This window comes from Pan troglodytes, chromosome 7, assembly GCF_028858775.2.
Source record: "Pan troglodytes isolate AG18354 chromosome 7, NHGRI_mPanTro3-v2.0_pri, whole genome shotgun sequence".
Taxonomy (NCBI): domain Eukaryota; kingdom Metazoa; phylum Chordata; class Mammalia; order Primates; family Hominidae; genus Pan; species Pan troglodytes.
In genome coordinates this window covers 116,887,445-116,915,234 of record NC_072405.2, presented here as the reverse complement: position 1 = coordinate 116,915,234, position 27,790 = coordinate 116,887,445, and the positions used below count along the sequence as shown (strand labels likewise).

Genomic DNA, 27,790 nt, shown 5'->3' with positions numbered 1-27,790 from the left:
CAAATGTATGCCAAATATTTGGGTTAATACAATAATAATCTAGTTCTGCCTACATCCTTCTATGCAAACTTCCCCATCTACACAATGTACTGATACAAAACCTATGTTACCGAGATAATATATATAAAAGGTCTCTGTAAACAAATGATATTTTGCAGTAAAATCTGTAAGTTTACCAAGTACTTTCATAATTAATAATAACACATTTTATTCTCACAGTGATTCTATTAAATGAGATGATGAAGGTAACAAAACAGCCCAAGTGGCATCTCATATTACTGGCATCAGGGCTAGGATTACTGGAACAAGAAAGAGAAAGGATGCAGAAAAACAAAGATAAGGTTTAAAGTAATAAAAATGTAAAGAAAGAAATTAAGGTACAAGATTTCAACTAAGACTCAAGAGAAGACATTCATGGATTGAATGGAGTTGTGGTGACAGCAGTAGCAGTACGTCAGGGAAGCAAATGTGAATGAGCAAACTGATGCTGACTCTAAAGACTGCAACCTGAATGAATAACAAACTGAAAGGGAACGGAAATGAGAAAATCAGGAATTGTGGAAGGATGGAGGAAGAAGAATTGGTAAGAGGTTTCCATAATGTGTTTAGTATGAAGTGATAGTAGGAAATGCAAGCAACTAGAAAGGGAGGGATAGAAAAAAAGTTTGAGTCTCACTCCACATAGTTTATAAAGTTCTTAAGCACTCCAAGTAATAGAATGTCAATAGAAAAGCAAAAAGAAACAAGGGACCACTCACATTGGGAATTAAGAAGAGGCAAACACCCAGCAAAGTAGACAGAAGATACAATCAAAATAATAGCAAGGTCAACAAAGCATAATGATAGCAAAATGTAGTACAATTAGTTTCAATAAAAAATTAGAGTTCTGGAGAAACAAAATAGAGAAAGGAGGAGAAAATGGCAATCAAAGATAATTACCAAGAATTCTTCTAGAATTTATGAGTGACATGATTTCTTAGGCTGAAGAAACACAATAAACATGATAAAAACATGTATATATCTAAATTTTTCATATTGACACTGCAGAATTGTAAAGACAAAGAAGAAATTTTAAAGGTTACCTATAAAAAACTTATTTGAACTTATTTTCTCAATTATGCAGAGAAGGTACAAACACACGCAATTTGAGTTTAAAATATGCTGTGAGATTATCTTGATATTAGTAAATTTTATTTCATCCTAAATTATATGATTCCTAACCTTTTAAAAATATTTAAAATCTCACACTGTCCGCTATATACGAATGGTATATCAAAATAGAGTATAAATTAGAATTTTGATAATTTGTTCAATTTTAAAGATGCATGGAAAATAAGAGTCAAACCAAGACTGGACGGTTTCATAATGACACAAATGCTAAATTAATGTTTAAAATTGCTGTTCTCCTTAATACAGTTATGTTAGAAAAACACAGAATAACAAAATTAAGCTCAGTTAAAAGTGCTTTACAACACGTTAACATTATCCAAATAAACAATCTTTACATTCAATCAAATATGCAGCATACCATACACCAAAGCTGATTTCTCACTTCAGTTTCCCAGAGTAACCAGAAATGTGAAAAGCCAGCTGACTGCAGGGAGATTTGAAGTTCATTTCAAGAATACAGAAAAAAAAAAAAGCTCAATGTTTAGAGCTAAAGGGAGTTAGCTATAAATAAATACAAATGATTTAATGTGGAAGGTTATACTGGAAGATTAACATCAACTTTTCTTTTATGTATCCCATCTGCCATTATAACTATCACTAGCACTGCTGTGAATATAATGAAGATCACATTTCTAAAAAACTAAATATTTTCCTAAAAGCCTAACCTAATAAAAATTATTGGCCCATGGGAACTCTCTCAGTAAACTATCATCTATATTAAATTAAATTTTCTAGGATAACTACCTTTATATCTCAGTAAAATTTCTCTTTAAAGAAAAAAACAACAACTAAAAAATAAAACAATTATCCAAAGTGAAATACAGATTTTTAAAAATAAGGCAATTAACAATGCTTGTCTTATTTATAGTATAAACAGAGAATGTCTTAAAGAAGACTCTTACAAAGAAAAATAGCTTTTTCGAAAGCAAATAACTTACAGTATACTCAATAGTCCCTTTAGGTTTCTGAAAAGACATTCGTCTTCCATCTTTCTTGTCTAGGGTCTTCTTTTGGCCAGTGTCTGGGAAAAAAAGGCAAAATTCCTATTAAATTCATCTTTCTTTCAGAGTAATGTCAAGGACTACTGAATAGAGCTCTTTGGGCAGATGTCTAATTTACTAGTAATACAGCTTACTCCCTGGGATGCTCTGCTGTAAAAATCAAGCAACTGTCAAAAAAAAGGAACTGAACTTCCTACTTGCTTGCTTTAGGAACTTAACTAGTATGAACCACTAGAATAATTGCAAGTCAACGCAAAACATAATTGTCAACAGAAAGGAAGTCATTAAAAACTAAATTACAATTTATTTCAACAGATTTAACCTGATTATAATACCAACACATTTTAAGATACATTATATATTTTTAAAATACATCTTTCAAGATATATATTATTATTTTCCAAATAAGAAATTGTAACATTAGTTCTCACAGGAAAAAATTTTTCTACAAGTCATAATGAAAAATAGTCTTCTCTATGGAATTAAATTATGAACTTTCATATTAACATGCCATGAAGTAAATCAAGGTGTGCTTTCATATAGAAACATACATTTGAACATTTAATTTCAGATTGAATGCCAATTATTAATATTTTTCATTTGCTTATCAAGACTTCCTTGAATGTTTCATTATCATCAAGATTAGCGAAACTGCTTCCCTTTAAATTTTGTATTAGTGTTAACCTTCTCATCTATACTTCATGTAATAACAATACTGAATTAATAAAACACCACTCCTACCTAAACATAAAAATTATTAAAATGAAATCTAAAAAACTAAATAAATCACAAAATTAAATAAGATAGTAAACATGGCAAAATGCTACATTTACTTTACCCTCAAAATTTACCAAAATTAAAAACTATAGTTTTCAAAGAAAATTTATGGTTCAACCTAAGACCATATAATCTAGAAAATATCTATTTCATTGTTCTCCCTCTATCTAAACTTAAATGGCATTTTGACCATACAAGAGTTTATGTTGACCTAATCATCTCAGCTGTCGGGTGAATGGTTCTAAACAAGCACTAAAAAATAATAATAATATCAAAATCCCCAAAAAGGACAATTACCTCTGCAATGCTTTAAAAAACTATCCTAAAACCTTCCTGATCACCCAGCTAACCCAAGTCCCTGTTATTAGTCACATAGTATCTTTACGTCTCCTTCACAGCATCTGACACAGTGTTAAGTTAATATTTGGGCTTTAAATCCCTTCCACTAAATTGTAACCTCCAAAACATTGCCTTTCTTCCACAAAGCCTCCTCAGTGCCTAACTAGGGGCCTGACACATGGCAAGCATCTAATAAAGTAATGTTCTGAAGCAACAACTTGAACTATACTTTGAACTACCAAAACTATTATGAACTGCCATTAATTTTCCATAAAGAAAAGTAGAGAAAGAATTATGGTTCATCCATTACAACTCTAGGAAAAAAAGTATGCAGAGATACACACACACACACACGCGCATACATACACATATTCTACTTTTGTATCCTAAATATTTAAAGAACTCTTAAAAACTAGGGAAAAAATAATGCAGGTGAAAATATGCACAAAAGATATAATCAGACAATTCACAAGAGGATGTAAAAATGTCCTTAAACATGTAATAATGTTGTTCAATCTCACTCATAATTAGATAAATGCAAATTTAAACTATACTGAAATATCATTTCACACCTATTGGGTTGGTAAAAACTCAAAAGAAGTTTGGTCACATACTGTTTGACAGTAGGAAATGAGATATTCTTCTGCATTCCTGGTGGCAATGCAATATGGTAGAATTTTTATAAAGAATATTATTTTTGCTTATCAAAGTATTCTAATTCTTCTACACCGAATAGTTTATATTTAAATTTGCTTCTCTAATGAGAAAATGCAAACATTAAAACTATTTTAAGATAAAATAAGTTTTAAAGAATTTATTTTTATTTTAAACAACTGAAAATGTATTAAAATAAAATTCGATTTATTTTTGAAAAATTTATGTTTTAAATAATTTTTAAATGATTTCTTTGAATAGCAAAAGAACCAAAAACACTCCTCATTTTGCAATTTAAACTTCTCAAGCAATGCAATATACAATTACAGATTACCTTTAACTAATAATATACCCTTCCTTAATTGATTTTAGGAGTAACCCTTAGTTTGTATTTACTTTGCCTAATAGCTTTTCAATCTGTGTTTCATAATATCCCAATAATTCATTAAACATGTTTGCAAGTTTGCAATTGCTCTGTAATTTTCAAAAGCTCACCACAGAATGCAGTTCAGGGCAAGAAAACTAATGTACTAACTTTCTACACTTTAAAGTTTGAAAAACAAATGGAAAATATTCTCTTTACTAATTAAAAATTATAAAATATTATGCAATAATTACATATTATAAAAACAGTTCTAAATTTTAATAATTAATATTAAAATGTTTATTCACAGATATAAATACCAAAGCACATAAAATAAACTATTTGTTTTCTTCCATCAATATGAAAGTACAATCAAATAATCACAACATTTGAGAGCAGCTAGAGAAAAAGGCCAGGTCACCTACAAAGGGAAGTCCATCAGACTAACAGCAGACCTCTCAGCTGAAACCCTACAAGCCAGAAGAGATTGGGGGCCAATATTCATCATTCTTAAAGAAAAAAAATTCCAACCCAGAATTTCACATCTGGCCAAACTAAGCTATATAAGGGAAGGAGAAATAAGATCCTTTCCATAAGAGCAAATGCCGAGAGTACTGGTTAGCATCAGAACTGCCTTAAAAGAACCCTAAAATATGGAAAGGAAAGACCATTACCAGACACTACAAAAACACAATGAAGTACACAGACCAGGGACATTATAAAACCATCACATACACAAGCCTGCAAAATAACCAGCTAACATCATGACAGGATAAAATCCACACATAACAATACTAACCTTAAATGTAAGTGGGCTAAATGTCCCAATGAAAAGACGGAGTGGCAAGCTGGATAAGACACCAAGAACATTGATATGCTGCCTTCAAGAGATCCATCTCACATGCAATGACAGACATAGGCTCAAAATAAAGGTATGCAGGAAAATCCGCCAATCAAATGGAAAACAGAAAAAAGCAGAGGTTGCAATTCTAGTTTCTGACAAAACTAGGATTTAAATCTAGTTTTAAACTAAGACTTTAAACCAACAAAGATCAAAAAAGACAAAGAAGGGCATTACATAATGCTAAAGGGTTCAATTCGTAAGATCTAACTATCCTAGATATATATATGCACACAACACAGGAGCACTCAGATTCATAAAGCAAGTTCTTAGAGACCTACAAAGAGACTTATACTCCCAAACGATAATACTCAGAGACTTTAACACCCCACTGACAATATTAGACAGATCACTGAGACAGAAAATTAACAAAGATATTTAAGACCAGAACTCAGCACTGGAGCAAATGGACCTAATCTCTACAGAACTCTCCACCCAAAAACAACAGAATATACATTGTCACATGGCACATACTCTAAAACTTATCACATATTCAGAAGTAAAACACTCCTCAACAAATGCAAAAGGACTAAAATCATAACAAACAGTCTCTTGGACCACAGCAAAATCAAATTAGAAAAATTAGACTAAGAAATTCACTCAAAACTATACAATTACATGGAAATTGAATAATCTGCTCCTGAATGACTTTTGGGTAAATAATGAAATTAAGGCAGAAATCAAAAAGTTCTTTGCAACTAATAAGAACAAAGATATAACATACCAGAATCTCTGGGACACAGCTAAGATAGTGTTAAGAGGGAAACTTATAAGATGTATAAATTTTGTAAATGCCCCATATATGCTTGAAAATAATGTATACTCTGCACTGCAGGGTTTAGTGTTTTATATATGTGTATGCATACATGCACACACATGTATTTACATATCCATGAGGTCAAGTTTGTGGACTGTGTTAGTCAAATTCTGTATATTTGTATTGATTTGTTTTTGTCTGATTATTCTGTTACCAATGGAGGTTGTTAATATCTCTCACTCTAAATTATGGGTTATTTGGTTCCCAGTAGGTCTCCCTACTTTGCTTTTTATACACTGGGACCATGTTATTAGGCTCATACAAATCAAAAATTATATCTTCCTGGAAAATTAAACTTTTTCTCAGAATACTGTTTCCATAAAGTATTCTTTGTCTAATATTAATGTACCAATTCTCTTTTCATTAGTTTCTGCTTTTTCTTTCTACTCTCAACATTTCTGTATCCTTATGTATTAGTCTGTTCTCACACTGCTATAAAGAACTGCTCAAGACTGGATAATTTAGAAAGGAAAGAGGTTTAATTGACAGTTCCACATGGCTGGGGAGGCCTCAGCTTAAGTCATAGCGGAAGGCAAAGGGGAACCAGGCACCTTTTTCACAAGGCAGCATGAGGAAGAATGAACTCAGGAGGAACTACCAAACACTTATAAAACCATCACATCTCATGAGAACTCACTATCACAAGAACAGCATTAGGGAAACCACCCCCATGATCCAATTACCTCCACCTGGTTTCTCCCTTAACACAGGGAGAGTATGGGGATAATATTTCAAGATGAGATTTGGGTGGGGACACAAAGCCAAACCATATCATTCTGCCCCTGGCCCCTCCCAAATTTCATGTCCCTTTCACATTTCAAAGCCAATCATGCCTTCCCAACAGTCTCCCAAAGTCTTAATTCACTCCAGCATTAACCCTAAAATCCAAGTCCAAAGTCTTACCCGAGACAAGGCAAGTTCCTTCTGCCTATAAGCCTGTAAAATCAAAAGCAAGTTAGTTACTTCCAAGACACAATGTGGGTACAGACATTGGGTAAATGTCTCTGTTCCAAATGGTAGAAATAGGCAAACCAAAGGGACTACAGGTCCCACGCAAGTCCAAAATCTGGCAGGGCAGTCATTAAATCTTAAAGTTTCAAAATAATCTCCTTTGACTCCATGTCTCACATCCAGGTCACACTGATGCAAGAGGTGAGCTCCCATGGCCTTGAGCAGTTCCACCCCTGTGGCTTGGCAGGGTACAGCCCCTCTCCCAGCTGCTTTCGCTAGCTGGCATTGAGTGCCTACAACTTTTCCAGGTGCACAGTGCAAGCTGTCAGTGGATTTACCATTCTGAGGTCTGGAGGAAGATAGGCCTCTTCTCACAGCTCCACTGGGCAGGGCCCCAGTAGAGACTCTAGGTGGGGGCTCTGACCCCACATTTCACTTCTGCACTGCCCTAGCAAAGGTTCTCCAAGAGGGCTCCACCCCTACAGCAAACTTCTGTCTGGACATCCAGGCGTTTGCATACATCCTCTGAAATCTAGACAGAGGTTCCCAAACCTCAATTCATGACTTCTGGGCACCCACAGGCACACCACCGCATGTAAGCCGCCAAGGCTTAGGACTTGTATCCTCTAAATAAATGGCCTGGGCTGTATGTTGGCCCTTTTTAGCCACAGCTGGGATTCAGGGCACTGTGTCCTGAAACTGCACAGAACAGCAAGGCCCTGGGTCTGGCCCATGAAACCATTTTTTTCTTCCTAAGCCTCCAGGCCTGTGATGGGAAGGGCAACCACGAAGGTCTCTGACATGCCCTGGAAACATTTTACCCATTGTCTTGGTGATTAACATTTGTCTCCTCGTTACTTAAGTAAGTATCTGCAGCTGGCTTGAATTTCTCCTCAGAAATGGGTTTTTCTTTTCTATTGCATTGTCAGGCTGCAAGTTGTCCAAACTTTTCAGCTCTGGTTCCCATTTAAACATAAGCTTCAAATCCAAACCATCTCTTTGTGAATCCATAAAACTGACTGATTTTAAGGTCACCCAGGTCACCTCTCGAACACTTCGCTGCTTAGAAATTTCTTCTGCTAGATACCCTATATCATCTCTCTCACGTTCTATGTATCTCTAGGGCAGGGGCAAAATGCTACCAGTCTCTTTGTAAAGCATAGCAAGAGCCAACTTTATTCCAGTTCCCAACAAATTCCTCATCTCCATCTGAGACCACCTCAGCCTGCACTTCATTTACCATTATCACTATCAGCATTTTGGTAAAGCCATTCGACAAGTTTCTAGGAAGTTCCAAACTTTCCCACATCTTCCTGTCTTCTTCTGAGCCCTCCAAACTGTTCCAACCTCTGCCTGTTACCCAGTTCCACAGTCGCTTCCACATTTTTGGGTATCTTTATAGCAGTACCCCACTTTGTAGTTCCAATTTACTGTATTAGTCTGTTCTCACACTGCTATAAAGAATTGCCCAAGACTGGGTAATTTAGAAAGGAAAGAGGTTTAACTAACTCACAGTTCTGCATGGGTGGAGAGGCCTCAGGAAATTTACAATCATAGCAGAAAGCAAAGGGGGAAGCAAGGCACCTTCTTTACAAGGTGGCAGGAGGGAGAATAAAGGCAGGAGGAATTATCAAACACTTATAAAACCATCAGATCTCATGAGACCTCACTATCACAAGAAGAACAGCATGGGAGAAACTGCCCCCATGATCCAATTCCCTCCACCTGGTTTCTCCCTTGATATGTGGGGATTATCGGGATTATAATCCAAGATGAGATTTGAGTGGGGACACAAAGCCTAACCATATGACGTTATGTTTCTGGTGTGTATCTAAGCAGGTCCTTTTTGTTTATTTCTTCTTTCTTTCCCTTCCTTCCTTTCTCTCTTTTCTTTTTCTTTTCTCTCTCTCTCTTTCTTTCTTTCTTTGATGGAGTCTCACTTTGTTGCCCAGGCTGGAGTACAGTGGCACGATCTTGGCTCACTGCAACCCCAACCTCCCAGGTTGAAGCGATTCTTCTGCCTCCGCCTCCTGAGTAGCTGGGACTACAGGCACACGCCACCATGCCCAGCTAATTTTTTTTTTTTTTCATTTTTAGTAGAGACAGGGTTTCACTATATTGGTCAGGCTGGTCTCAAACTCCTGACCTCAAGCGATCCACTCACTTCGGCCTCCCAAAGTGTTGGAATTACAGGCATGAGCCACTGTGCCCAGCACTATTTGTTCTATTTTCTATTTGTCTACCTGTTCTTTTAGACTTCTCTCCTTTGTTGCCTTCCTTGGATTCAGTGTTTATTAACTCTGTTTTTTCCCCACATATCTGAAAGTTATACATTTTTTTAAACAATTATTTTAGTGGTCATCCCAGAGATAAAAAGTCTGAATTACTGACTCCTCACAGCCTTTTATTATTATTATTATTATTATTATTATTATTATTATCATACTTTAAGTTCTAGGGTACATGTGCACAACATGCAGGTTTGTTACATATGTATCCATGTGCCATGTTGGTGTGCTGCACTCATTAACTCGTCATTTACATTAGGTATATCTCCTAATGCTATCCCTCCCCCCTCCCCCCACCCCACGACAGGCCCTGGTGTGTGATGTTCCCCTTCCTGTGTCCAAGTGTTCTTGTTCTTCAATTCCCACCTATGAGTGAGAACATGCAGTGTTTGGTTTTCTGTCCTTGTGATAGTTTGCTGAGAATGATGGCTTCCAGCTTCATCCATGTCCCTGCAAAGGACATGAACTCATCATTTTTTATGGCTGCATAGTATTCCACGGTGTATATGTGCCACATTTTCTTAATCCAGTCTATCACTGATGGACATTCGGGTTGGTTCCAAGTCTTTGCTATTGTGAATAGTGCTGCAATAAGCATACGCTCACAGCCTCATATTAACTGGTACTTTTATCCTCTTCCCAGACAATGCCAGGATGTTAAAAACTGTCTGCCACTGCCAAGATATATGAAACAGTTTTACACGCTGAATACATGTGTATTTAAAAAACATTATTTTTAAGATAGTCAAGGTTGATTTAGTTTTGCTCTCATATTTATGGTTATTATTGTATCTCTGGGAAATTTCACAGGTCACAGAATTCTAGGTGGCAGGTATTTTCTTTTAACATTTTAAATCTATAGGTTCCCAGTTTTTTAGTTTTTACTGTGTCTGTTGAGAAATCAATGTCCATCTTAATGCTGTATGATTGAAGGTAGAAACACTATTTTTTCCTTTTTTTTTTTTTTTTTTTTTTTGCCTTTGGTGTGGTTTCCACTAGAGGTTGATAGGGATGCTTGAATCTGAATTAAAGTTTTTCTTTAGTTTGGACGTTTTCAGCCATTCTTTTTTTTTTTTTTTTTTTTTGAGACAGAGTCTCACTCTATCGCCCAGGCTGGAGTGCAGAGGTGCAATTTTGGCTCACTATAACCTCTGCCTGCCAGGTTCAAGCAATTCTTGTGCCTCAGCCTCCCAAATAGCTGGGACTACAGGCACGCACCACCACGCCTGATTTTTATATTTTTAGTAGAGACAGGGTTTCCCCATGTTGGCCAGCCATTCTCTCTTTAAATAATGCTTTTGCCCATTCTATCTCTCATCTACTTTCAGGATTCATATGTATACGTACATACATATTAGAACTTCTCACTGTATCTTGTATTGAACTTACCTTCTCCTATATTTTCCTTTCTTTCCTGTTTACTCTGAACATTCCCTTTTGACTTACCTTTCAGTTAGGGAATTCTTTCCTCTGCGGTGTCTAATTTGCTGCTAAATCCATCTACAAAGGTCCTAATTAGAGGGGTTGTATTTTTCACTTCTAGAATATCCATTTTTCTTTCTCACAGTTTGTAACTTTCTACAAAATTCTTAATCAGGTCAAAATTCTCAACATAGCTATTTTAAATCTGATAACTAGAATATCTAGAGTTACCGTGGGCCTGTTTCTATTCTCTATTGTGTCACATATCTTGTCATGTGCCTATTTTGTGTGCAGAACATAAAATTTGCAAAATCATCTGATGAAACATTTTGACATGTAGAAACTGGTAATTCTCCAGAGAGAATTAATGTTTGCTTCTGTCAAGTGCCTGAGGACACTAGTAATACCAGATCTTATTAATTAAGTTACAGAAATTTTGATAATTTGAAGCTGAAGTATCTTCCTAGGGAGGCCTAGCTACTTCAGTTTATCTTTCTCCCTAATGTACAACATTTTGGGGTCCAAAGTGAGAAGAGATCACTAGGGCCACCCATCCCCTGTGACAGGCCTTGCACTCTGGCCCAGTTCCATTATACCCACAGCCTGTCAAATGCACCTTTTGGTCTCTCAGTTCCTGTTTCAGGAATCAACACTTCCCCTGGTTGTAAAAAGCAATCAAATTGGAGTTCTCCCTCCTTAGACCTTTGTCCTCATTCAGATCCTATCCTACCCATACCACTTAGCTTTCTGATACCCTTAATAAAATGTTTGCTTTGTGTCCAGCTTTTTAAATTGTTCTCAGCAGGATAGTCTGAATTACCTAGCTTGCTATTACTAGACTCAGAACTCCTGAAGGACTTTCAAGCAGAGAATTAACAGAGCAGTATAAAACCTTTAAAAAAATCATTTTGGTAAAAAAATGGAAAGGTATGCTGTAGAAAGTCTGGAAATCATCAATGAACGTACTATGAGATCAGGTTTAATGTAATAAAAGACTCCTATTATAACTGAATATTACAATATTGATAACAGCTATGTATAAAAAGTTTGACTATTTAAAACATTGAGCTGCAAGTCAGTATTTTCAAAAACAGTAATATAGATACTAAAACTTCAAACACTTTAAAAGTATCTTCTAAACTAAAAAAAAAAAACAGATTGCTGATTGTAGCTTTTCTAATAATTCTCTCAATAATGAGATACTAGGGGAAAAAACCTGTATTTTCAACATTTCACTATTGACTCCTTATCCACGATCAAAACAAAAACAAAACAAAACCCCTCAATTTTCCCTCAAATCTAGTATCTATCTTTTTCTAGATACTACTCCATCTTTCTGCTTCTTTTCAGTTGAATTTTTGAAAGTAGAAATCTACTTTTACTGTCTTTACTCCATTATCTCCTACAGAATCCACAATGTATTGTAATATCTTCTCTTCCCCAGTTCACAATCCCCACCCTAAAATGAATAAATTAAATGGCAAATTTGATGGGCTTTTCCACTTTTATTTTATCTGATCTCTGTGAAACATCCAAGAGACTTCTGCATGTTCCTCTTTCCCTTTATTTGAAAGTATTTCACACTCCTCTTGGTCTCATACCCATTAATGTTCCTTTTTACTGCCCCTTTTCCTCCATCTGGACCTTAAAGTTGGCTCTCTTCTAAGTGAAAAGATCCATGATATTAAAGAGCTATAGAGCCTTGCTATTCAAAAGTGTGTTCCAGGGACCAGCTGCATTGACATCACCTAGAAGCTTACTGTGAATGTAAGATCTGAGGCTCAGTCCGGACCTACAGATTTACTATTGATTTGCACGCACAACACATTTGAGAGACATACAAATAGAGCTTCTGAAGAGATCAAAGACCTGCAGACTGCGTAAGTGACAGAAGAAATGGGCTTCCCTACATAACTTCATATTTGTGACAGTTAACACCAGCAGTTTTCAAATCTGTCAAACTAATATAATGGTTTCTAAATTAGTCATGGTGATAGACTATATTATTGTTACTAAGCCTGTATTCCTTCCTGTTGAGGAATATAAAATATACTTCACCATCCTATTGATGTCAGACATGGCCAACTTGCTTTGCCCAATGAACCATATGTGTCTTCCAGGTGGAAGTGTTTGGAGCCAAAATTGTACTTCTTAGCTCTCTTTTCTATCTCAAAACCAGAGATCTTCCAAATAGTGGCTGCTCCATCAACATGTATTCCAGAAGAAAGGTGTAATTCCTAAAAGATTATTCCACATAGATACATGTGGGCACATGAGTCAGGCTATTCCCATTTCTACTCTTAGTTACATTATTATGCTTGGGAGCTTAAAAAATTATTCAACAATTCATGCATAAAAAGCAAATCATCTACTAGGGGAAATGGAAAAGAATCTGGCTGGCTTGCATGAGACTTCTCTACTGAAACATTATTCAGTGCTATAAGACTGAAATTATGCCAATTGCATCAAAAACTCCAGAATCAAGGAGGACATTCTAAAAGGACATTCTGAAAGAGAATATAGAACAATAATAAGTTATAAAAAAGTGGTTGAAAAACTAAGTATGAATGTTACAAACATGGACAATGTAAAAATAGTAAAATGAGTAAATATTAGGATGTGAGAAGGAGAAAAATGAGAAATGAAACTGCTAATGTCATACCAAAGCATGGTTAAATATATCCCACCTAAAACTGAAACAAGATTGTAATAACAGTATCTGTAATTTTTTTTCTTTTTTTTTTTTTTTTAGAATTTGCTTAAATTTAGACACACCCCTTAGGAATTAACCTCTTGTGGTGAATAAGTATTATCTTTCATTCTGTCACTCCCTCCTTCTAACCACCCATCCATCCTTCTATATGTACATACACATAGAAGTGATCTTGGCAGTAATGTCTACCCAAATATTAACAGTATCTCTGGGTGACTGGATTAGAGGTGATTTTTAAAGTTCAGTATTTGCAACATATGACTTATTTATATATAGTATATATCAGGTTTATTTTAAAAATTAATTTCTTATAAAAGACTGGAAGCAAATATTCCACAATATTAATGGCTCTTAATTGTGGCATGTGAAAAAAGAATGATCATAATTCCAGTAGTTTATTTATTCCACAAGGACCTTGCCACACAGTCATTTTATCTTCAGCATCTTTCTCTCAGCATACAAACATGTCTTCCTTTTAGGAACTTTTCATTGTAAGTCACCTCAACTTTCCTAAGGTCTCAATACTATCCAGAGGTTGGCAGAAAACTTAAACATGCATTTCTTTTATTAACTTGCATCATAAAATAGGTGCATGCCCCAAGTACTTGTAAAGAAAAATAAATAAATAAAAACCTGCTAAATTCAGCAAGAGTTTGATTGAGAGAAATATCATTAAGGAAAACAGAATGATGTAGAGTCCTTCACATCCTAAGTCAGTGGTTTTTAACCCTAGTTACATATTAGAATTCCGTAAGAAACTGTAAGTGGAGATCTTAAACAGAGATTTCAAGATCAAATCTTTGATTATAATCAGATCTTGGCATCAAAATTTTTTCATGGCTACCCAGGGAATTCTAATGTGTACCCTGCATTGGGACTCATTGCTATCAATGCTGCCCAATAAAACTTTCTGCAATGGTAAAAATGTTTTATATCTGCCTTGTATAATATGGTAGCCACTAGCCATCTGTCTTGTGAGTACTTGAAATGTGTCTAGAGAGACTGAAAACTGAATTTTAAGTTTTACTTAATTAAATTAATTTACATTAAAATAGCTACATGTGCCTAGTCACAAAGATTATTTGCATAGCCAAATTTTAGTCAGGCTGCTGAACCTTCTCCTATGCCAATCTGTTCACTTCCTTATAAAACCCAGTTTCAGCAAGAATCATGTTAAGGTCAGTGTAGCAGGAACCCCCACCCCGATCCTGGATATCTGATTACCTTCCGTATCTGATCAGTTTTCTCATCCTCCACTGTCCAGGTGAAGTCTGATTACTCTGGCCTGCCTTCAGCAAGAATCCTGGTAGGTCAGTTTCACCATAATACCCCTTATTCCTGACGTTACCTCTTAGCAATTGTCCATCTATCTATCCTTACTCTACTCCTTGGCTAGAAATTCCCACTTGCCCATTTTGTATTTGGAGTTGAGCCCAATCTCTCTCCTCAACTACAAAATCTCATTGCCACAGTCCCTATCCCTATTGCAATGGTCCTGAATAAAGTCTGTCTTATTGTGCTTTAGGAAGTATTATCAAATAATTTTTCCTTTAACACTAGTTGCTACCATATTAGATAGAGCAAATACAGAATCCTGAATCCAAATTTCTCAATCCAGTTCCTCATTTGCATTAGCTGCAATTCAGATACTCAATAGCCATATTTGCCTAGTGGCTACCATACTGGCCATCACAGATACAGACCATTTTCATCACCTCAAAAAATTCTATTGAGTAGTACTCTCAAAAAAATCCAAAACAGAGAGTCGTAACTATCTAAAATCTATAGTTTAAAATGTAAAACCTACCTCTCAGTTAAGATGGACTGTTAGATAACTGCATATTTGGATTAATTGTTTTCCCCTTGTACAGAAGTGCTTTTACTAACTTGCAGTTTAGAGCTACACCATTGAACTACATTCAAGATTTAATGGGTTTAAAAAAATTGAAAATAGATTTTTGAAACTGAAGTCTGTACTTACCATAAAAATAAGCTTTTTGGTTTGTTTTGCTTTATTACAGAGTTCCATGAGTTTTTTTTTTGTTATATTCTCACTATAAGGAATAACTGTGTTTCTCCTGGCTGCCTAAGCAACAGGTTTATCTTTATCCTAGGGACACTGTGATTTATGGCTGATTACATTTCTTTCTTTCCATTTACTGCTAGAAAATAAAAGCCAATTTTTGTCCTTTCTCTAATGTATGTATTTGACCCTAAAACATGTTCCTTTTTTGTACTAGTATCACCTATTGAACAACATTTATAAAGAGTCTCCTAATGTAAGTTTCCTAGTGGCCATGAAATAAGCCTTCATACACAGAAAAACACTATCTGCAGTCACTTTACTTTTAATGTTAGATTTCTTGAAGTTAAAAATATAAAAACCTACTTTCCCTTAAGTCTTCTACCATAAAAAGTGCATTCTATTTATAATCTAGCAAATTTTAACACTTTCTAAGGTGCTTTAAATAGCTGACCAACTCAAACTGGAAAATTAAATATCCCTAAATAATCCTGTTACAAACATGGGTAACTAAGTTCTCTTACATATATTACAGGTCCTTGAATAACATCGTTTTGTTATCATTGTTTTGTTTTAACTTTGATAAGAAAAAAACATCAATTCCCAGACAAGGCCACTGTCTGTGTGGAGTTTACACATTCTACCCACATCTGTATAGGTTTTCTCTGGGTACTCCAGTTCCCTCCCACATCCAAAGATGTGCACATTAGCTTAATTAGCGTGTTTAAACTGTCCTAGTATGAATGTGTGTGTTTGTGTGCCTGTGTGTGTGTGTGACTGTGCCCTGAGGTGGAATGGTGTCCCGTCTAGGGCTGGTTCCCACCTTGTGCCATGAGCAGGACAGGATCCAGCCAACAGTGACTCTGAACTGGAATAATTGAGTAAATAATTCTCTTGTCTTTATTAATCTTTCTTTAATGTTTGTATAGTTCACATTTATTTCAATGTTTAATAATGGAAGTATTTTAGGTCTTTACTTACAAGTTTGCTAATGTTTTTGTGACCAGAAATATATGGTAGGAACCTAACTCTTGTTTACATCAATTAGCTTATGGTAAAATTGGTTTCTTTACACATCATTTTGCTTAAAAGTTGCAACTTCCACAAACCTATTGATGATGTCAAAGGAGGACTTACTATACTAAACTGTATTTATAAATTTACTATATTCTATTTTAAACACATTGCTTCTAACAAGTAAACCTCCTGAGAAAAATATTAAAAACCCTATACTAAGTTTTAAATATAATAAATGTTAAGTTCTTAAACATTCCAGTGGTTTCTAAGTTTAGCCAAATTGTTGCACCTTTCAACTTAAAATCCCAAGTCAAAAAACAATTACGCAAGTATGCATTTTAAATTATACTCTTAAGACTAATTTGTTGGCCACTTTTATAGGCCTAATTCTATGAAACAGAACAAATACCTTAAAGACCAAATACACTGATTATTCCTAGACTTAAGACAAAACTATTAATATAAGCATTTAATAAATTTCATCATTTCTATATTTACTTCTAACCTTCCCATGGATAAAAGACTTACCCACTAAGAAAAGTGTGGTTGCCAGACCAGCAGCATCAGCATTACTTAAGAACTTGTTAGAAATGCAAATTCTTAGCCACACAGAATCACAAATTCTAGGAGAGGTATTCAACAATATTTTTCTAACAAGCCCTTCAGGAGATGATTCTGTTGCATGCTGAAGTTTGAGAATCATCAGCTTATTTTAGAGGCAGTTTTGTTCTACAACATAGATAATACAGAACTTCCTATCAGCTATCCTGTGAGACAAGCAGCAATTCTAAAACAGGCAAATCAACCTCATGCCTGAGAACCACTGAACTAAATGATACACCATTAAGAAAGGCTAACTAGTTGGGAGTTACCACTAGAGCCCACTGAGGTTGCCGATCAAGTAGAGAGTATTCTCTTCCTCCCATCCGTCTTTAGGAAAAGAGATTAAAACTGGGGCCAGCTAGGGTTATCTTCTACCAACACTGTGAGTTTTTTGTTTTGTGGTGGTGGTGGTGGTGGTTGTTTTAAATAGTTACTGTAACAACTGGTACACTCCAGGTCTCTTAGAGCAGTGGTCCCCAGCCTTTACGGCACCAGAGACAGGCTTCATGGAAGACTATGGATTATGGACATGTGGGCAAGGGGTGGGGGATGGGGAGAGAGATGGCTTCTCAATGAAACTGTTCCACCTCAGATGATCAGGGATTAGACCTTGCATGTGCAGTTCACAATAAAGTTCACACTCCTATGAGAATCTAATGTCCCCACTGATCTAACAGGAGGCAGAGCTCAGGCAGTAATGCTGGCTCGCTTGCTGCTTACCTCCCGCTGTGCATCCTGGTTCCTAACAGGCCATGGACCAGGGCTGGGGACCCCTGCCTTAGAGGCACTTGGTCTTCCTGGGTTCAAGATAAACCATCATCTAACTCTTAACACATCATCTGAGGTGGCAATTTCCAACCTAATATATACCTAATTTTTCTCACACCCTCATTGGATTTTGCATTTCCAGCTCTGTCATTTTACTATCTTTCTAACTCTAAAGAACCTTCAATGACAATCCATCCTATCCTTTACAATCTTAACTAATTTAACTTTAATACCTTACATGATAGAATTTTAATTCTTCTCACATTTTTTTCCCTATCTCAAGGACTGTAACTCTTGCAAATACTAAGAAAACACCCAAATAAATTCTGAATTTCTCACTTCTTTCTTTGGCTCAGATTTTTCAAAAGGAAAATAGGATAATAAAAGTACTATCTCATCAGGTTTTTATTAGGATTAAATAAAAAACTTTTGCTCAGAGCCTGCCCCATTACAGCTATTGTTCTTGCTATAGGCTGAGTACCACTTATCTGAAATGCTTGGGAACAGGAGTGTTTTGGATTTTTTTGAATCTTCCTAAAGGATAGGATGGATTTGGAATATGTGCATTACTGATTGAGCATCCCAAATCCAAACATCCAAAATGCTCCAAAGAGCATTTCCTTTGAGCATCATGTAGGCCCTCAAAAAGTTTCAGATTTTGGACTTTCTGATTTGGGATGCTCAACCTGTATTACTACTTCTGTTATTACTACAAGTATCATCATCATCATCATCATCATCATCATCATCATCATCCCATTTATTGAAATAGACATTACCCTCAATCCAAGCAAAACATAATATTTTACACCCCCCAATATTAGGTTAGAAACCATTCTTATATACTCCCATAATATATTTTACATTCCATGCCCAATAACCAACACAGTTATAAATTCCTTGCCAATGTCTATTTTCCCAACTAGACAGGATCATTAATGAACCTCAGTACCCTCACCAGTAAAATGAAAATGCTACTATTAATTACCTCATAGGGTTGTTGCTGAGGGTTAACTTGTGCGTAAGACACAGCAAGCACTATATGTTTTGTCTATTATAATTATTATTCCATGTCTTGGTTTACATTTTCCATGATTATCAAAAGTGAACCAGTAACAAGAATATCAATCTCAGGCTTCTAAACGCTTCTCCTTCAGTTACATACATTCAGTACATAGGATTTGCTTAATGTAAACCTAAAATGAAATTTCAGCAACACGGATAATCATTTAAAAAAATATTATTATTAAATAGTTTTTCCTTGACATGTCAAATAATTCAAGTCATAAAAATGTAATACGTTCCCATTTAACTTCATTTTTCATCAACTCTATTGATATACACACACATACCAGTAACATATATGCTATGAGGCAGAGCAGTTTTAGGTGCCCAGTACAACAATTTGCAACTAAGGTCTATGGTTGGTATTACCAGATGTTAATGTCCCAGATTCAAAGTTGAAAGAACTGTTGGCTACTGAAGTCAGCACTTCTGCATAGGAGTAGCCATTTTAGCAGAACTGTTCCATCACTGCTGCTACTACTGCTATCCACCATTGTCATCCTCCCACTAAGGGGCCAAAAAGGACTAAAATGAAAAAGTGGACCCCTGCTTCTATTCCTTCCCACATCCCAACATCAGAGGAGTTAATGCATCAAGAAGGGGTGGAGGCGAGTTTGTGAGAGCTAGACCACACCTCTTCTCCGCTACCAACCTAACTTGGAATGGGAACTGAGGTAGAAAGGTAAATGGAGATATAAATTGAATATGAGACTGAAATTTTTAAATAAATGGACCAAGTCTTAAATAACTGAAAGATAGTTTTAATTGCTAAAAATAAATGAAAAGAAAATGTAAAAGGGCTGAGTTGTGCTCAAAGAATCCTGTCACCAAGTGGGAAAATGAGGTTGATATAATAGGACAGCTTATGATAAAAACTATTTCATGTTTATATTACAGTAAGTTGAGTCTACACTAGTAAAATTTATCTATATTTATTACAATATAATCTAGTGAAGTGAGTACTTTTAAAGATTATACATTATGAGTTACAGTTATGCCCCCAAACAAGAGCTATATTTAAAGTTCAAAACAATTTTTAAAAATCAAAGCATAATGTACCCGTTAATCAGGAACAAGCATTGTATTTTAAGATGTTTCCTTTGTAATTGTTGTTAACTAGATCGATGGTGTGATAATGTCCTTAACATGTCTAAGTCTCAATTATGGTTTTCCTGAGAGGGCTATAATGGTGGAGCCAGCAAGCACTAAAAGCTGGTAAGAGCAAAAGCAGCCACCTTGGAGAGGAGTAAAGGAAGGAGAGACACTAACAGTTCAGTAAGTGGTTTGTTTATAGAAAGGGTAAACTCAGAAACATTGACCAAAGTTTTTTTTGTTTTTGGTTTGTTTGTTTGAGATGGAATCTTACTCTGTCACCCAGGCTGGAGTGCAGTGGTGTGATCTTGGCTCATGGCAACTTCCACCTCCCAGGTTCAAGCAATTCTCCTGCCTCAGCCTCCTGAGTAGCTGGGATTCCAGGAGTGTGCCACCATGCCCGGCTAATTTTTGTTTTTGTTTTATTTTTGAGATGGAGTCTTGTTCTGTGGCCCAGGCTGGAGTGCAGTGGGGCGATCTCACTGCAACCTTGCCTCCTGGGTTTAAGCGATTCTCCTGCCTCAGCCTCCCGGGTAGCTGGGATTACAGGCACGCACCACCACGCCCAGCTAATTTTTGTATTTTTAGTAGAGACAGGGTTTCACCATGTTGGCTAGGCTGGTCTCGAACTCCTGACCTCAGGTGATCCGCCCATCTCGGCCTCCCAAAGTGCTGGGATTACCGACGTGAGCCACCGCAACTGGCTGACATTTGACCAAAATTTTATCTGGTCTATCCTTAATCTGTCAATGGTGAAACTATCTTATCAACATCATTGCTGAACATGACTCCCTCCACCCCTTCTTGATGCGTAACTCCTCTGATGTTGGGTTGTGAGAAGGAACAGAAACAAGGTTCTACTTTTTCATCTTGGTGGATGAAAGGAGGAATAAGATCACTAACAACCAAGGGTTTCCTGGAATGCAGTCAATTTACATGTGTGAAAGTATCTGTAACAAGAAATACTCCTATAATACACAGGGCTTTTTAAAGAACTGAAGAAAGAATGATAGCAGGAAACTTAAGCAGCTATTAAGAAACTGAAATAAGAGTAGAAAGAGCAGAAGAAATCCTTCAAACAGACTGACAGACACTCATTCTAAAGGACACAAACACAAAGAACAACCCTAGAGCCAAAATCCATCTGAGAAGCAGCTGCAAAGCACAGAATTCTCATTTTAAACAAAGGCTAGCTGGAAACATATGAAGAATCATTTATTTTTCACTTGTGTATATATACACGTTGCCTCTCAAAAGTCAGCTAGTTTTCACTAATTCTGCTCCAAATGAAAATGCTCTAGAATAGAGAATTTTGAAATCACAAAATCCAACCTCATTTACAAAGAAGAAAATATAGGCCCAAAGACACTAAGTAACTTGTCCAAATTCTTTCAGGAAGTTAATGCTAGGACGTACCTGCCCACATGACTGTGGTCATACTTTGACCTCACAACGCCTCTCTAATGTGTCAGAGATTTGGGGGCACCATGACTATTAAAGAATATGCAATGAATACATAAGGCAGCTTCAACAGAAGAGGAATACATATCACTTCCGAAGCGCCACTTTGAAGGAGGGTGTCAGATATAGCTGTGTGCTCCACATATATAAACACAAAAGTGTCTCTCTGCTGCCCAGTCTGGATTCTCCTCCTGGGCTCAAAGGATCTTCCCGCCCCAGCCTCCTGAGCAGAGTAGCTGGAACTACAGACACGGGCCACCGAATGAATCAGATACACGTGTTTGGGCATATTTATTAAAATACTAACCATATTCCTTTTTAGTTAAGTTACCCCACATATTTCTAAATTCTCCACCCATTTCAAGGCTGGTCACACATCAAGTGTTTTCAATTAGGCTACTGAAAACTCATTTTAAAAAATCCTTGATTTGAACACTTTAAAGTCCCTTTCCTATGCCTGGTCCCACCTTTAAGAGGATTCTGCATTTGGTTAAGGTCCTTCAGAGCAGAAACAAAAAGTATTCCCCTCCCCTTTTCATTTCCTAATTCCATAAACAGCATTTCTAAAGATAAAAAATATTTTATGTAAAGTAAGGAAAATTTATTTTAAAGGGCTATGCTAAAATGAGACTTTAATATTTCTTCAAAGCTTAAATTACATACCTACACACATAGATCAAAAATGTCCTCACTGTTTTACTGCTTTAAAACAACTGGCAGGGCCCAGCATGGTGGCTCAGGCCTGTAATCCCAGCACTTGGGAAGGCCTAGGCAGGAGGATCACTTGAGGCCAAGAGTTAAGACCAGCCTGGGCAACACAGCGAGACTCCATCTCTACAAAAATAAAGTAAGATAAAATTTAAAATAAAATGACTGGCACGATGTGGAGTTATAAACAGATTTTACACACTTTGTGCCTATCTCTATTTTCTAAACTCTCTAATGCTCATTTATTTTCATAACCCTCAAATATTAAAGCAATTAACAAAAATAAAATAAAATCAGACATGGCTAGGATGTCTGCTACCTGTTAAACGAAGCCAAGGACACTGGAAGTTACCCTATGCATTATGCTAAAACTGTTCAGCAGCACTTTCAAAAATTCTTTAAGTTATCAATATCATGTCGCTACAAATGACTGTTTTAAAGAATGGTACAAAGCCACTGTGGTGAAAAAAATCGGCCAACACAACACAAAATAAACAGGAACTGAAAAAGTTTCTAGGTTCTGCCACCACAAGACAACGTGCAGCCGTTCAAAAAGTACACGATGCAAAATGTCAACTAGCTTCCAATGTTAATGAAGTGTTTTATTTTACAAAGAAGTATCTGGCTTTTTATTTTTCGGTTAGGAAGTGAATCCTAACAACTGAGAAATATCAAGGAAAGACTGACCCAAACCAAAACCAAAGCAGGCACAGCGCTCTTCAAGAATCCAAGACTGAAAACACGGACGTCATAACTGGTTCAGTCTTCACCTCCCAGTGGGAGGGAAAGAGAGAATGGATCGTCCCCTTGAAATACCTGGCGGGGAAAGAAAATCAAGCCTAGGTGAGAAAAGCAGGAAGAGCAGAGCAGGAAGAGCTGGCACGCAGTTGAAAGTCTTCCCTCCCCAGAGCCGAACGAGTCCTTCCTTCCTCGCCCCCGGCGGCCGCCACCCCGGCCACGTTGCCCGCCCCGGCCCAGGCACACCTGCCAGAGCCGGGCCGCGACCCCCGCCCGGCGCCACGACCGCCGCCTCCCTACAGCCCTCAGCCCAGGTCGACCGCGCGGGAGGCGAAAGAAAGGTGGGCTCACCAGGTCCCTCCGGGCTGGACGGCGCCGGGGGCCGGTGGGGCGGGGACCCGCACCCGAGGTCCCCCTGGGCTGGCTCCCTCCTCAGGTAATCTTCAAAGCGCACCTGCCGGGCTTCGCCGCCGCCCCCGAACCCCAACAGGCGGTTGGCCGTGCCCCGCAGAAGGCGTCCACTCTTCTCGGTGAACGTCGTCAGGTAGTCCATGCTGCCGCGGGGCTGGATGCGGAACTGGGGCCCAGGAGGTCGACGGTTTCGGCGGTGGCGGCCACCACTAGCGCGCCCACCAGCCCATCAGACCTGACCCAGGGGAGGCGGCTCCGCGCGCCTCACAAGAGGCGGGGAGGAGGAGGGGGCGTCCCTCTCTCTGCCCGGGGACGGACCATCAGGAAACAACGCGTCGGGGGAGCAAAAGACGGACAAAAGTTTTCGAAAAGTTTTTCTTGTGGCTTCTAAATGCAAAATGAGGCAGAACTTAGCTTGTCACATAGGTATATTCTTCCTGGAACCGATGCGGGGTCAGAAAACTGATGGCTTTTAAGCAAGCTGGACGGGTCCTCTCAGCGCATCCCCCCACCCGCCTGGCGCCAATGGAGCTGGCCTGGCCCGCCCAGCCCCTCCCCGCCCCGTTCGCGCTCGGACCGGACTTTCAGGACTGCAGGGGAAAAGGGTGGACACCCAGCCTCCCGCCAGGTCAGAGCAGAGGCTAAAAATGGCCCAGGGGAGACTGCTGGAGTTGCATGGAGTTCGGGAGCCTAGGAGGGGTCTGAAAATAACTGTCAAAAAGTTTGAAGGGTGTGTGTTGGCTTGGGGAAAAAAGAGGGTGGAGTGCATTACATAAAACTTTTGCAGCTTGTATTTCCTTTTTTTTTTTTATGTTTAAGGACGGCGGAGATACTTTCAACGTAAGACTGCAATCATAATTAAAACATGAATAGTAACATTTTAAGTTCGTTGTGCCATTATGAACTCATGTTAGTGTTGGACATTCTATGATCCCAGTCCTGTTTAGGCAACGTTATTGAGGGATTTAGTTTGCGGATCTACCTTTCAGGGACAAAGAACCTAGACAGGGAAAGAACAGTAACTTTTGACAGAAATTTTGCTCCCTGTGAGATGTGGTTATTCTCTTCCTTTCACATCTGTTTGTAGTTCTTTTAGTTTTCCCAGGCATTAAATAAATTAAACCCTCTTTCTTGGAATCACCAATATATTAATATATTGGGGGGAAAAATATTTGAATTATTTAGGAAGTTGATGAACTAACTACCCACTCCAACAATAGAGCCCTGAAAATCAGGCTTAAGCTTTTGGCCAAACTGCTAAAGATTATCCCTCCTGACAAACACACACCCTCTTTTTTTTTTTTTTTTAACTGGTTGACAGATCTTTTTTGCATCATCACCATTTTCAGTTTAGATTCTTACTAGGTGGGATAAATTTCACCATTCTAATATCAGCCATCACCATTATGCCTGGTGAAAAATACAGAATGTCTGGGCTGCATCCTCAGAGTGTCTAATTCGGTGTTTATGGGAAAGGGGCCCAGGAGAATCTGCATACCCAGCAATCCATGTTTTCAGGGTTGTGGCTTGGGAAAGAGCTGTTCCAGACTTCTGCACTTCCTAAGGACCTATTTTGTAGATGTTGCAGTGGACGGAATGTTTCTGCTTTCCCTTAAATTCATTTGTTAAAATCCTAACCCCAATGTGATGGTATTAGGAGATGGGGCCTTTGGGAGGTAATTCATAGCATAGAGGCCACATGAATGCGATTAGTGCCCTTATAAAAAAGGGACCCAGAGAGCTGTCTCCATCTTTCTGCCACATGAGGATACAAAAATACATCAGTTTGCAAACCAGAAGAAGGTCCTCACCAGAAACCAACTATGCTGGCACCCTGATCTTGGACTTCTAGCCTCCAGAACTGTGAGAAATAAATGTGTGTTTATAAACCACTCAGTCAGTCTATGGTGCTTTATTATAGCATCTGGAACGAGCTAAGACAGCTGCTAAGTAGCATTCCATTTGACAAGGAAGACTTACCATTCACACTACTTCTGAGTTCAATGAAAGAGAGGCTCGGTAAGTTTTAAAAATCAAATTTCAATGACTTAGTCTAATTCTCATTAATAATTTAAATTATTTTTCTAAGATATGTTTTACATCTTCTAAAAATTTACCGGTTTGTTATAAGCATATCCAATTAATGCTTGAGATTTTACCTGATTAGATCTGCACTTTTACATCCAACATTTGCAGGAAGCTTCATTCTACCAGTTCAAATCCAGATTTACAGGTAGTTAACCCATCTGTTTTGGGGTTTTTTTTCTGCTTCTATTTCATAGAAGGCTAGAGCTGCTGGAGAAAAATGTATAACCTTGATGACTGAATGCCTTACAATCTTTGATTTAAACTCGGCTGAGTCGTAATGTCTCTAAAATCCTTCTATTCATATAGTCAGTGTTCTCTTTTATTCTCTGTATTTGTTGTCTGAACTGTCATCATTCTCCTGAAGTTACCAAATTCATCACTTGAACATGTTACTTTGCCTTCTACATGACCCAGAAAATCATAGGCCATCAAATATGAACATTCATTTTTCTTTCCTTTTTCTCTTCAATCTACATCAAGTTGCTCTCCCTACCTTGCTTTAGAAGGAGGTCTTTATTCCTGTCCATGCCTTTCTTCCAAATTTTCTTTTGATAGTCTAATTATGTTGTCTGTGACTTGCCAGCTTTATTATTCCTCTCTGTTCCTTTTCACTATATTTCCTTTCCTCTTATCCTTCCTCTATCAGCCACATAAGTCACTCAGCCTTAAAAAAAGCTTGCTTATATGCCATGCCTGCTTTTTCACGCTACCTTTTGCCTCATTAAAAAAAAAACTTTATTCATATGTAATTTAAGTACTGTAAAATTCACGTGTTAAAATTATATAGTTCACCTGATAACAATTCAGGGTTATAAAGCCATCATCAAAATGTAATCTTTGAACCTGAGCATTTCCATCACCACAAAAAGAAACTTTTTACCATCTGTAGTCACTCCCCAGTCACACTTGCAGCCCTAGGCAACCACGAGTCTATTTCTGCCTCGGTGGATTTGCCTTTTATAGACATTTCATATAATGCTTGGTCTTTGGGGTCTGGCTTCTTTCACTTAATGTTTCTGAGGCTTCTTCATGTTGTAACATGTATTGGTACTTCATTCCTTCTTACCGCCAAATAACGTTACTTTGTATAAGATATACCACATTTTATTGATCCGTTCATCCATTGATGGATATTTGGATTGTTCATACCTTGCAGCTATTATGAATAATGTAGGAACATCTAGGTAATTAAGTTTTTTTGTTGACCTGTTTTCACTTCACATATATACATAGAAGTGAAACTGCTGGGTCAAAATGGCGGCTTTCAATGTACAAAAAGGTTTAATTTTGATGAAGTCCAAATTTATCAATATTTTTATCACATCCGTGCTTTGCATTGTATCTAAGAAATCATTGACTAATCCAAAGTTCGAAGATTAACTATTATGTTTTTTCTATGAGTTTTATTTTATTTAGCTCTTATATTAGGTCTTTGATCTAACATAGGACTTCGATCTAATATAGGTCTAATATAGATCTTTGATCTTATATAGGTCTTTGATCTATGTTGGGTTAATTTTCAGGTTTGATGTGAGGAAGTGGTCCAAATTCATTCTTTTATGTGTGGCTATCCAGTTGTTCCAGCACCATTTATTGAAAAGATGATTTTTCCCCCATTGTCTTTGCATCTTTATCAAAAATTAATTGACCTTAAATACAAGGTTTTATTTCTGGACTCTCAATTCTATTCCTAAACCCATGCCAATACCATGCTATCTCGATTACTGTAGCTTTGTAGTAAGTTTTGAAATTGGAAAGTGTGAGTCTTCCCATTTTGTTCTTCATTTTGAAGATTGTTTTGGCTATTTTGAATCCTTTTCATTCCATATGAATTTTAGGATTACCTTGTCAATTTCTTCAAAGAAAAAAGTCAGTTGTAATTTTGATAGGGATTGCATTAAATCAGTAGATCAATATGGGAAGTATTGATATATCTTCTATAAACAAAAGGATGTCTTTCCATTTAGGTAGATCTTCAGTTGCTTTCAGCAATGTTTTGTGCTTTTCATTGTATAAATCTTGTACTTTTTTGTGACATACATTAATAAGTGTTTTATTTTTTGTTGATATTGTGAATAGATTTTTTTTAGATTGCCATTGCTAGTATACAGAAATAAAATTGATTTTTGAATACTGTTCTTGTATCTTACAACCTTGCTGGACTCATTAATAAATTCTATTCATTGTTAAATGGATTTCTTAACATTTTCTCTATATAAGTACATGTTTTCTGTAAATAAAGATGGTTTTGTTTTTTCCCTTCCAATTCAGGTGCCTTTTTTTCTTGCCTAATTGCCCTGGTTAGAACTTTCAGTACAATATTAAATAGAAGTTGTGAGAGCAGATATCGTTTTATTCCTGAATTTGGAGAAAATGCATCGAGTCTTTCACAATTAAATATGATATTATACATCGTTTT

At 37.1% G+C, this 27,790-nt stretch overlaps 1 protein-coding gene and 1 long non-coding RNA gene across 13 annotated transcripts in view; one reads left to right on the top strand and one right to left on the bottom strand.

Annotated features, from left to right (window-relative positions):
• OXR1 (oxidation resistance 1) overlaps positions 1-27,790 on the bottom strand; it is a 303,412-nt gene that overhangs the window by 72,217 nt on the left and 203,405 nt on the right. For 4 of the 12 annotated variants that reach the window (XM_001158863.6, XM_009455785.4, XM_054656937.2 and 1 more), the window contains one exon: positions 2,109-2,191. In XM_001158863.6, coding sequence (XP_001158863.2) covers positions 2,109-2,191 — 83 coding nt within the window. Of the gene's footprint in view, positions 1-2,108; positions 2,192-22,821; positions 22,951-23,223; positions 24,069-27,790 lie in introns of those variants that run through there. The other 8 variants (XM_063817342.1, XM_063817343.1, XM_009455784.4 and 5 more) reach the window with 6 other exon arrangements.
• LOC134810900 (uncharacterized) overlaps positions 23,847-27,790 on the top strand; it is a 139,036-nt gene continuing 135,092 nt past the window's right edge. Inside the window, exons 1-2 of the long non-coding RNA XR_010159646.1 lie at positions 23,847-23,911; positions 25,205-25,302. This is a non-coding gene — a long non-coding RNA (uncharacterized LOC134810900). The remainder of the gene's footprint in view (positions 23,912-25,204; positions 25,303-27,790) is intronic.